Source organism: Mus caroli, chromosome 6, assembly GCF_900094665.2.
Source record: "Mus caroli chromosome 6, CAROLI_EIJ_v1.1, whole genome shotgun sequence".
Taxonomy (NCBI): domain Eukaryota; kingdom Metazoa; phylum Chordata; class Mammalia; order Rodentia; family Muridae; genus Mus; species Mus caroli.
The window spans coordinates 4681891-4694672 of NC_034575.1; the positions used below are offsets into that span (position 1 = coordinate 4681891).

Sequence of the window (12782 nt, forward strand, 5' to 3'; positions counted from 1 at the left end):
CTATCCAGATCCTGAACGGAGTGGGGGAGGGATGTAGACGGCATCCAGATCCTGAACGGGGTGGGGGAGGGATGTAGACGGCATCCAGATCCTGAACGGGGTGGGGGGGATGTAGCCGCTATCCAGATCCTGAAGGGGGGGGCGGGGGGGATGTAGCCGCTATCCAGATCCTGAACGGGGTTGGGGGGGTGGAGAATGTAGACGCTATCCAGATCCTGAAGTTCCTTGCCACACAGGGGGTGGCTCACGAGAGGGCTGCTCTAGGGAACTGGCTCTGTAGCTCGATTCTTGGAGGGTTTTTGTTTTTTTGGTTTTTTTATTCCTTAACCTCTTAGAAGACTCTTCAAATGGAAGTCATGAATTGTTAGGGCCCTCCTTCCCGAAGAAATTCAAAGTGAATCTGGCCCGCCAGTTTTTAACAGGTTACCTGATGGCCAAGCAATTGTTTTTACAGACCCAAACGACAACAGCTCGTTGTGAACATGGTTGTTGGTGATATAGACAAGGACATTAATTTTTCCTGTGACATTAAACCAAAGCCTGGCATGCTGCACTCATCTCTAACAGTATGAGGGAAACTACTGCTTTGGAGAAGAAGTTTCAGAGCTAGATGAAGGACCTCAGAGCCTGGAACCATGACCCAGCGCCATTTCGGTGAACAGAAAGCAGTGAGTCTGCCATCTGAACATGATGTTGGAAATGGTTTTCTGCAATTTGGCTATTAACCAAAAGGCTAATTGATTCTTTTCTTCTGCCCCATTGTAGTTAACATACTAATTCTTCCCAGTAAAGATCCATTTCATTATGCAAATGCAAAAAAAAATCACAAGACTCGAGTCTGAGTGAGGGGTGCTTTCTGTAGAGACCCAATGCACCTGTTCCTGCCCTCAGCCCCCACCTCCACCTCTACGAGCTGCCAAGCTAGCGATTCACTGGTGTGGTTTAGCTGGTCTCGGGCCCTTGAATTTTGACTCAGATTTTCTTTGCGACTTGCTCTTGTTTTGCCGTATAATTTCTCTCCTTCTAGCTCTCAGCATGCCAGCAGCAGCTGCATCATGGCACTCACCCTGCTGCCAAGAGGGCAGGCAGCCTCCTTGGAGACTGTAACGTTGCGCTAAGCCAACTGTTAAGAGATGGAAGCTGGAGTCCTACATCCAGCACAGCTGAAATTTAGATCGTTCTAGGAGGCATTTGGTAGATTGCTGTTAGTGGTATTTTCTTAACTAAATAAAACTTTCAAAACTTTGATTTAGGAAAATTTCAGACTTGCACAGAGGCAAAAGAAATTCTGTGGCGCAGAATTCCCACATGCCTTCCTATCTGCCTCAGCCGTCACCATCCTGGGGATCTTTCACTGTCCGTGGGTTTTCCCATGGCTTATCCAGACTCTTAGTAGACTTGTTCCCATGGGGTGAATTTATCTCCAGTTACAGTTGCTTTTCCATCTCTTTTCAATCTCTGCAGGATGTTTCCCCATCCTTTCTTCCAAACCATAAAAGAAATTAGAATCTTTTTCCTTCTACATTAAGTATGCTATTTAGTGATCACTGTGTGTTGCAATATCATCTCAATCTGTCACAGCTCAATTGATCTGGTGTCTTAGCAAAGCACAAGCAAAGTAGGTTCGTAGGACAGAGCATTAAGAAACCATTGGTTTGTTTCTCCATTTCGTTACTGACAATCTGTATGTACTGAGATGTGTGAGTTAAATGTTCTGCCTCATTGTCCTCTTACCTTTCACACAGCACACACCCTGCGGACCTAGTACTTGATCTCATTGAGTGTACACTTTTAGAGCAGCTTAGGTAGAGCCTAACACGCAGGATGTGTTCAGCACATGATAGCCACCATTGCCAACCATTTTCTCTCTTATCGCTCATTATACAGACTGGAGGGCTGAGGCCCAGAAGGCTGCCTTATCAGAACTTGAACAAAATGCCATGTAGCCCAAGTCCTTTATGGTACTAGATATGGTTTGGTATGTTCTTGCCCTCTAGAAAACTGTTTTTGCCAGATAAGAATGATTTTTAAAAAGAAATGCAAGATAAATGTATAAATGGGAATAAATACTGCTGCTGGAGAGTTAAGTTTCAGAGTTCTGTTTTCAGAGTGGAACATGTCAATGGGTAATATACCACCTCCTTAGTGGGAAAGTTGGCAGTTCAATACTGAACAAGTGTTCTGTGCACAAACACAAGAGAGCTTTGCCAGGTATGGTGGCTTATGTCTTGAATCCCAGGACTTAGGAGGCAGAGGCAGGTGAATCTCTGTGAGTTAGAGGACAGCCTGATCCACATAGTAGTAAGTTGCGGGACAGCCAAGGCTATGGAGAGAAACCCTGTCTCAAAACAAAAGGGAACGAAGGAAAGAAAATAGGAAGAAAGGGAGGAAGGAAGGAAGGTAGGTAGGTTAGAATATAAGATGAGCTAGCCTAGGAACTAGGATTAGGTACTGAGATTGAGAAACAAAGAAACATAAACCAGAAAAGGAAACTGCCAACATTTGATCTGACAACACAGCTAAAGAAACAGAGAAGTTAGACAGCCTATTTGCTTATTGTTCTAGTTTTGTTTTTGTTTTTGTTGTTGGTGGTGGGGTTTTTTTTGGTTTTTTTTTTTTTACCACAACAGTATAATCTAGACCCTGTGCTCATGATCCCTCTACCATCTTGATTTCAGTGACCTAAGCCGTAGCACACATGTAATCTTCAGGAGTTTATGGTGCACACAGATGCTAGTTCCTTTTCAATTTTTTCCACACAAGCCAGCACATAGTGAGGGCCTTTACATGTCTGGAATAGCTGTCATTCTTAACTGCTTCCTGTCTAGTTGGCTGACTTATCATTGTGAATACAAGTTAGAGTGGAGGCATTCACGGACTGTGCCCCATATACCTTTGCCTTTATAGTAAGCTTTCTCATAACAGGAGATGCTATTATTGGTTTTCATTGCAAATCTTAGAAAGTTCTTTTGTGTTGTGTACCCATTGTATAAAAATGTTATTCGGATTAAATAAAGTTATGTTTGTGGGGTCAGGTTTATGGGTAAGCAGTACTGGTCATACAGAAAGGATTGGTTTAAAGTTAAAATTCTCATGAAATTATAAGACAACTGTTGATAGCCATGCCTTGGAAGCTTTGCTGATTCCAAGTTGTTCCCTAGACTAGTGTTTCTTAAGGACATTTATATAGACGCTGTGGAAGAGACGTTTCCTTCTCTACTGACCTTCCATGAGGTTTTTTTTCCTTAAGTCTTTCCTTCTCGTTATCTTTAACTGTGTCTCCCAATTTAGAATGAAAACAAAGTAAAAAGAAGCACCTCTTGACATCAAACACCTCCAACATCACCTCACTTGACCCGTGTACTGCATTGTCTCGCTGACTTTGCCTAGCAGAGCTCACTGGCTGCAGACTAAAATCCTATGGACAGCTCTGTGTGATGTCTGTCAGGTGTCTCATGCCTCCACCACCAACTTTCAGTGGTGCTGCCCTGACCTGCTCCCAGCACTCTTTTAGCCCATATCTGGGTGGCTCCATCTTCTCACTGTTAGACCAAGAACTTTGGATTGATTCTTGACTATACTCTTGTCCCTATACCAGCTTTGTTTCATTCATAAAGCCGGTTGAATTTACACCCAAACTCTTTCCAAAATTCAATCATTTACTCTCACTTTGCTGTTACAACTTTAGTCAAACATGACAGTCTCTCAGTTCCAGGCTGTCTTCTTGCTTACGTTACAGGCTACCCTTCCTCCTACCCACTGTCCACTGTCACATAGCAGCCAGAAGACTCCTAAGATATCTATTAGTATACACCTTCTACACCAATATGTTCCTCAGCACGCTTTCCTCCAACATGCAGCAGTATAGATGCATCATATTACACATGAGACTGACTTAAAGAAGCCAACGCTTCCATCCTGGGTGGTGGCATTCATTGAAAATTAAAACACAGATCACACCACTCCATACTATTAGAAGTCAGGGTGGTGTCTGACGGAAGAAAAGATTGCAACTAGAAAAGAATTCTACGTGTTCTGTACCTTTTATAGCGCTAGCTACCTTATTAATTCCGTTTGTAGGAATTTAGCAATTGCTACAGTGACAATGAATGTACCCTGTCCTGTAGGTACTGTATACTTTAATAAAAGGTCTAACAGAAATGCTGTTTCTCTTCTTTAAAGTTGTTCTTCCTAGACAACAATCTGTCAACCTTTGTCACCATTGGAATCTAAGCTCTGTCTGCTTTCACTCATGCAGTGAGCATTTCTGAGCACTAGGTCTTGATTAGGGCATTTGGGAGATCGGTGAGCACAAGAGATAAAATCTGCTTCTGAGAGATGAGAATCAGAATGCGTCACAAGCATATGGCAAGACACTAAGGGCTAGAGACAGAAACAGAAGTGGGAGACAGGAAGGCTGAACAGAGGTGAGAGGGTAGCATACAGTGTAAATAAGAGGAGAGGCTTTTCTCAGAAGGTGACAGATGGGCCAAGACCCATAGGGAAGACAGGCTAGTAGCTCAATGTAGATCTGATAGAAAAGCCTCCTGGGCAGAAGGAACAGAAGCAATGAGCTCTGGGAAAAAATAGCCTGGGAGTGAGTAACAAGAGCCAGGTCACAGTAGAATTGGAGAAGTTTTGGTCAGGGTAGTCTAGCGGGAGATAACTGGTCAAGGCCTGTTCAAGAGGAGCCTGAATAGGTCTCTGTGAAGATAAGAGGCATTCTGCATGAGGTTGAAGGCTAAAAAAAGACTTTGTTCTCCGAGATTATTTACATTACATTTCAGCGGCTTATAGAAGCAAGCCATTCCCTTTATTGCTATGCAGACACTTATTTCCTGTCCAGTCTACCATTAATGGGTATTTAGATCGACAGAGGTTCTCTGAACATCCTAGTCAGGGCTTGCCTTTTGCTAAACTGCTGTAGCCAAGATATGCTAATTTAAAAGAAATGGAAAGACCAAGGTACATGGGTATTTATTTGAAACCTTGTGCAAACCATGCTGGTTCCAATCTGTGCTCATGGCGCACACTAAAGTCAAGCCTCACATGTGGCACACAAATGAGTGCCATGTGCCAAGGGCTGGCTGCAGAGACATGGATCACTTGACTTGAGCGTCTTAGCATCTGCTTGACGATAGCAACTAGTAAGGACTGACAGCAGAACACCTAAGGACATCTGGACAGTTTGCCTCGTAGGTATTCCAAAGTAGACAGGGCGGATAGAGCACTTCACACGGAAGCAGAGCACTGAGCAGAGCCTGGAAGCAGCCATGGGATTTGTGAAAGCAGCGACAGGCTCTGGGGATGCCGCAGGGCTGAGGAAATAACAGGAATGCATTTTCCTTTAAGGGAGATTTGGGTGGCCACTCAGAGTAAGAGCAGACTGTAGGAGTTTTACATCTTGTAGAGATTTGGATGGATGGATCTCTCAAATGGGTTCAAATCTGGCAGGTTTTATATATTATACATCTCCCAGGCTTTTCGATGTACTGATGCCATATTTACCACTTCTAAACCTCACAGTTCATATGTTCTAAATGTTTTTAATGTATATGTATTTTTAGACCGGCAAAGAAAACACATCCAGCGTGACTGTATCAGGCCCCGAGACAGAGAATCAGACAGGCCAGACTCTGGAAAACAACTCACTAACAGCTGAGCTCCTGAGCGATGTGCCCTTCACCCTGGCCCCACATGTGCTGGCGGCACAGGGCACCATCAGCGACCTTCCTGACCACGTACTCTCATACGATGTCGGCGACAACTTGTCCCGATTCTGGTATGATTTCACTCTTGAAAATTCAGTCCTCTGTGATTTGTAGTCTTTGTGTCTATGCATACCCTAGCAGCTTTAAAGGAAATGAGGCTGCCTATTTTACTGAACCTGTGTGATGTTCTTTGTCATTTCACTGGTGGTGGCCTTGAGGCAAGCAAGGATCATAAAATAAATAAAATAGCATCATGTTCATGGTTTTATCTTCAGAATCAAGTGAATTTATATAAAAATTAAAGTCAATTTAATGAATGGAACTGACTTTGGGAAAAAATATGGATTTAGCCCACTCATATTTCCCCATGTGATAAAACTCCAATTGTTGAGAGTATATGAGAGGCACAGGGTGTTTTTGCTGACACAACAGTGAAAAAGAAACAAGGCTTCCCTCCCTTGGTTACCAAGGCTCAGCAACCTGAGCATAGAGCGGGTGTGAAGGTCCTGGGGTTCGGAGGAGGTTATGGTGGTATGCAGTTACTCTCACAGTGTTTATGAATGAGGTCAGACAAACCACTAGGGAAAATTGAAACCTCTTCGAAACACCAGCCCTTCTTTGCTGATTCAAGACCAAGGGGGCTGCTTTGATTTTCTTAGACTCATGTGGCCCTCTCCACCCTCCTGAAGGATCGCTGTGTTCCTTCTTTGTTCTCATCCCTGCTGAGTGTGTTGAAGAACTGTTTCTAGAGAACTGTCCCGTTGGGTTATCCTTCCTGACCACGTGTGTTCCCAGATTGTGGGTCTGCTTCTGCTTTCTCCTCTTCTGCTTCCTAGATCACTGCTGATAAGCCCTGGTTAGAAGTGTGTTGGCCACAGTACAGTGTCAGGGTTTGACTGTTAAACACACCCAGTTGAGTGACGTTCCAATTAGTGTGTAGGCAGACACCCAGATAGGACTAGAATGCCCACTGTCTATTCCAAGTAAAGCTGAGCAGGGTTGCTGTCGGTCAGTACACTACTAAGAGAGTTGGTCTAGAGTAACAGGGCCATTTCCTTGCCGGGAAAATTTTAAGTCATTTCTTTTGATTAGTTATAATTTATTAATTCTGTGCCAAAGGTTTTTAAGTATATTTTTTCACAAAGAGAGAGTATCAGGAAAACTAAACATTGTGCAGAAAAGTACAAGAGGTTTTCTAATTTTAATGTGCTCTGCATACTCATTTAATAAATGTGGTGTGGTCTTCATAAAACATACTGTGTGATTTAAAGTTAAAGGTACATTTGTGATGACAAAATTATACTTCATTTACAGTTAACATGACTGTGTGAGATTAAGGCTTCAATTAGGTCTTTACATAGTTTTCATAAAACATCTACATAGGAAATATGCCTTATTTTTGGCACAAATGTGAACATTTTGTAGCACTTCTGTGATGGTACATCCTTTTTAACTATCCATGTTAATGTACTCTCAAAATTGAATGTAAAGAGATTGTTCTTTTGCTTAAAATATGTGAAAATTTATATAATTATACATTTCATTTATATGTATGTCTTCCGTGTTACAAATGTGCTTATAAGTACTTTTTGTCTAAAATTGTTATATTTAAAGAATGTGAATTGAAATAAATGTTTTCATTGTTTTCAGATCCACAAAATGGCTTTCATTGCATTAGTAATATCTAATGACAAGTTGTAGACTTCATAAATGGCAGATTTAAGTACATTATGAATTGCAACTTGCTATTCTGTGTATAAATCATGTAGCTATTTTAAAACTGAAGCAAAGATTACAAATCAACCAGCCAACCAGCAGACTCCATTTAACCCAAGAGAAAACTGAGGCCTCGAAATTCAGATGACTTCAAACACCTAGTTAGTAAACTATATACCTAAAAGTGGTGCCTTCCCAAGCGTGAGCTGAGCAAGGCTGACACCAGTGACCATCTCTCTGGATGGAGAGAAGCTCGGGAATTTTAGGCAACTGAGGAAGGCTGGGAGCAGGCGAGGGCTCTTCCCAGGGAAAACCACATCATTGGTTGTCCAGTGCCAAATAGTCAGCCCTGAGAACATGCATGTATGTGACATGGAATGGGCTGAATAAATGGGTTATATTTAGGAATATATATATCCAAATATGCATGCGGTGACAATTAGTTGAGGTTTTCTTTGTTTTTTGTTTTTTTTAAAGGCCATGAATTTTTTGTTTTGTTTTGTTTTGTTTTGTTTTTTTCGAGACAGGGTTTTTCTGTGTAGTCCTGGCTGTCCTGGAACTCACTCTGTAGACCAGGCTGGCCTCGAACTCAGAAATCCACCTGCCTCTGCCTCCCAAGTGCTGGGATTAAAGACGTGTGCCACCACACCCAGCAAAGGCCATGAATTTTAAGGAGTTGAAGGGGCTGTATGAAAGGGCTTGGAGGGAGAAATGTTATTTAATTATAATCTCAAAAATTGAAAAATGTGTAAATAAGTGAAAACAAAGTAGAGCATATGCAGAAAGAGCTGAAGCGTTACAGCCAGCCAACGAGTCACTAAGGACTCTCGTTCAAGCGCAAGGCCTTCGAATCTGCTCCTGACTTCTGGTGGCCTCCATTCCCTTGCTTGCTAAGTAGCAATTTCTTATATCTCTCAGGGTTATGTTGAGTAGTAAAAGGTGACTGTTAAATGCCCAGTAACCTAATGATTGCTAATGTCATTGATCCTGTTAAAGGGGCTGATCTCCTTATGTATACATACATTATAATATTTCACATTATAACATGATGTGAAATACATAGTATGTGAAATACATACATGTTGGCCAAAATTAAAATGATCTACCCACACTCATTCTTTTACTCCATTCACTTCAATAATGTCAGTGGTTTCTTCTGTCTCTTCTGAAACTCCATAGGAAGCACTTACCGTCGAAGAGCAGGGTCTCGTGCTAGAGAGCATTAGAGGTGTAGAATATGTGACTTCACTGAATTGATTTCAAATCCTACTATATTTAGGAAGTCACATGTGTTTTTCCAACTGTCTTTGATGGCCTTTGTACTCTTTTCTTTAAAAGTAGAGAAGGAATCCCAGCCAATTTGTTATTTACTTAGTTAAATTATTAGCTCAACTTTTCAAATTGTGCAGTTAAAACGTTAACAAAAAATATTTTTTACTAAAAATTCTAGGAACCTTATAGTAGGCCTTTGGGTTTTTTAAGTAAATATCACTGATACCAACTTTTAATCCTCCCTCAAATAAAATAACTAAAAACATTATGACAGAAAATACCATGTTTTCCCAGGAGCATCATTTTTTTTATAATTCTAGCGGGTAGGTGTGGCATATCAGAGAAATGACCCCACTCCCCCTGTAGAATAGTGGCTCACCAGTCTTGCCGCTCGCCTCCTGAGAACAGCCACTCAGCTCAGCAATGGGATGCTGCATCCCATTGGGTATCTCAAACAAATGTTGCTTTCCAAGATTAATGTGATCCCGTATCGCTTGTGTCCTGAGCAACAGCCGCCTGCAGTGTAGTCCTGTTGGCTAGGAAGCTGAAGGGGTCCTATCTTCCCAAGCCACTGAGAACTCTGGGTTCTGGGATGTTATCTTTTGAGCATTTGTGACACATTACTGAGGGCATGACCCAACTATTCCTGAGAAATCTAAGACTCCAAAAATAGGACTGACTCCATTTGGCTCTAAAGATGGAATATTCTTATGTTTCAAGAAAGTTACTCATGCCATATGGCTTGGCGGATGGATGTGTGTGAGCAGGAAGAAAAAAGAGATGTATATATTGATTGATGGATAGGAACTCTGTTACGTCAGCATTGCAGAATGTTAATCTTGCAAATGTGAATAAATTTTAGAGCAAATTTTCATCTATAGAAATGTGTCAAAGATAAGGAGAGAGTTCTTCATTTGTCCCCTCTTGTTGACATCTTTCGCAGTTAAGGAACCAACCACGGTACGGCATCCAACACACACTGTTGGGATGTCATAGTAGTTCTCTAGCGTCTCTCTCCTGCCAAACCTTCAAGTGCAATTTACTATCTACTCAACCTCTCCTTACACTTCTCAGCGATTTCTCTCGGATTTTTTTCTATATTGACAATTCTGAGAAATCCTGGTCAGGTCTGCTGGACTCTCTGTGGTGTTTGAATACGAATGGCTCCCATAAGTTCAGATACTTGAATGCTTAGGAAGTGGCACTATTGGAAAGGACCTGGGCCTGTGGCCTCACTGGGGTAGAGGCATAGAGAGACCCTGTCTCCGAAAACAAAACAAAAATGTGAGTGTGACATCACCTTTCAGTGAGATCCTGTGATATCCAGGGTAGATGCTCTGAACCTGACCTTCCAGTATTAACCTTAGCCACCTGGCCAAGAGCGTGGTTCCAGGCTTCTCTAGCATACGCAGTTCCTCCAGCACTGTTTTCTCCAGACTCTATATACTCTGCCCTTTGGGATAAAATCATAAAGCACAGCACATACGCAAGGAACAGGGAATAAAGCTCCCATCTTCTTATGGAGGGGCATAGTACAAAATTATTTGGCCTTCTTCTATACTGTGGATTTATCTATTCACACCCAGTTTTCTTTTCTTACCAATTACTGACATTAGTTTAAATTCATGAATATTCTGTCTTCTGTCCAAAAATAAATTAGTGGTGGCCAAGGGACATATGCACATTTTTACAGAAGTTAATAGAATTTGAAGCATTTTACATGCGTACCATCTGATGTTGGATATTCTATTCGCCTTTATAGCCCTTCAGATCCCTCTTCCTGTAATATCAAGTATATATCTCTTCTTACCTTGCCATGACTTTAACTGTGTACTCAGTCGCAAGTCACACAGGGACATTTTGGCCAATACCAGGCTGCACATATGGGGTGATATGAGGTCTCATAGGATTATATTGGAGCTGCAAGATTTCTGTTGTGTAGCCTTGCTGCTGAGCCTCGTCTATGCTGTGTTATGTGCAGTAATGCAACTGCAGTTGTGTTACACAGTATTCTACACAGGGTAACATGCAGTTCAGGTTTATAGCCTAGATAAGCAGCAGATTAGACCATCTAGTGTTCTCTAAGTGCACTGTGGGAGGCTCACACAATGATGAGGTCATGTGGAACATACTCTGACCCGTGGCTGTGCAGAAGACCTCCCGCAAGTGTTGCATCATCAATGGAGCCCAGACTCTTACCCACCTGTTACCTAAGGTGGTCCTACCATACACACAATGCCATCCTAAAACAAGTGCTGTGGACAGATGACAGTGACCATTTTCCTCTCTAAGGAACCATCCGGGAAATCTGATGGCACCCAAGCTCTTATGTCTGCTATTTGGTTTTGGTAATAGCAAAAGCAGAAGTATAGCTCCTCAATTGTTAAACTCATATCTCATCTTCTGCTTCTAAGGGTGATTTTCAGGAGCAGGGAAAAGAAGTTCTATCTGCTCTTAGAAGAAAGATAGTCAAGAAACTGCATCTGATGGATGAAAGCATGCCATGCTAAAACAGCACTCTTGTCATCAAAGTTTAGCTATTTCGTCCTTGAGAGAACTGTGAATGCAATTCTTTGTCAAGAGTTTGCCCAAACCCAATCTGTACCCTTACAAAGTAAACATTCCTCACAGTCAAACCTGAAACAAAGGATCATTGCGCCCAGAATGTGCATCCACAGACACCTCTGAACTGGCCACAGGCTTGCCACACACCTCCCATGCAGAAAGGCTCCATTCAGAGGCCTGTCAAAGAGTCTGGTCCTGAGCATAGCACTGCTGCTGTGGAAGAACTGTCCAGAGTGGCCACGGTGTGGGCAGTAACCCCTAAAGGGTTAATTCGTGAGAGAAGGGGCCGGCATGTGGATTTCACCATTGTTGGGTCATTCTCCTTTCTAACTTGCTTTTCAAAAGGTGCATACTTTATTTTGTTTTTGAAAAATGTAATGTATTTCCACATAATAGGTTGGAATATTTAGGGAGCTAACAAAGAGTGACTTGAAGAACAAGGTCCAGACAGAGCTGAGTTCTTCACCTGCAAGGTACACTGCACATTGCAGGAGGCATTCTCAAGACAAAAGAGGAGCACATGGCATCCGACAAGCACATAGCAGTCGGTCTGAAATGAAGCCTGAATATTCATTGTCCTCCCAGAGTTTTTTCTCATCACAGATTTGGACTCTGAGGAGACTTCCTGTTTATCTATACACATATTTGAACCTGGAACAGACTGTGGTCTTGTATCTCACACTGTACCAGCTGCAGCTGTCAATTAGCACAGCTTAAACCAAGAACAGTACCATAACGCCACCAGCCCCTGCCTCTACCCCTACAGAAGCATGGCTCAGATCTGGGAGGAAAATCTCCATGTTTCTACCTGAACTCAGCATTTCCGTTGTCTCATTGGAAAGACATAGGCAGCGATAGGGAAAATACAGAGGATGGCACTGCTAAGAGCTGTAATGAACCAGTATTCTGTGGGGTGTAAGAGGCAGATGCCTCTGCCTTCATAAGTAAATATACTCTTCCAGTTTTGGCGGCCCTGCATTCCGAGATTGGAACTGGATGTAATGGCGGAGGAAGGTACCTTCACCCTTCATCTTCATAGCAAGTTTCCTCTAAGAAGGAAAACTGGAACCATTCTGACCCCTTTATGAAACTGTTTCAGAGGGCTGGAGAGATGGCTCAGCGGCTAAGAGCACTGACTGCTCTTCCAGAGGTCCTGAGTTCAAATCCCAGCAACCACATGGTGGCTCACAACCATCTGTAATGGGACCTAAAGCCCTCTTTTGGTGTGTCTGATGACAGCAACAGTGTACTCATAAACATAAAATAACGAAATAATTCTAAAAAAATAAAATAAATAAATGAAAAAGCACTAGGCTTGTCAGCTTTAAAAAAAGGAAGGAAGGAAAGAAGGGAAGGAAGGAAAGGAAGGAAAGAAAGAAAGAAAGAAAGGAAGGAAGGAAGGAAGGAAGGAAGGAAGGAAGGAAGGAAGAAGAAAGAAAGAAAGAAAGAAAGAAAGAAAGAAAGAAAGAAAGAAAGAAAGAAAGAAAGGAAGGAAGGAAGAAAGGAAGGAAGGAAAGA

At 42.3% G+C, this 12782-nt stretch overlaps 1 protein-coding gene across 3 annotated transcripts in view; it reads left to right on the forward strand.

Annotated features, from left to right (window-relative positions):
• Umad1 (UBAP1-MVB12-associated (UMA) domain containing 1) overlaps nucleotides 1-12782 on the forward strand; it is a 194037-nt gene that overhangs the window by 157226 nt on the left and 24029 nt on the right. The window contains exon 4 of one of the 3 annotated variants that reach the window (XM_021164346.1): nucleotides 5568-5782. In XM_021164346.1, coding sequence (XP_021020005.1) covers nucleotides 5568-5782 — 215 coding nt within the window. Of the gene's footprint in view, nucleotides 1-5567; nucleotides 7372-12782 lie in introns of those variants that run through there. The other 2 variants (XM_021164347.1, XM_029478777.1) reach the window with 2 other exon arrangements.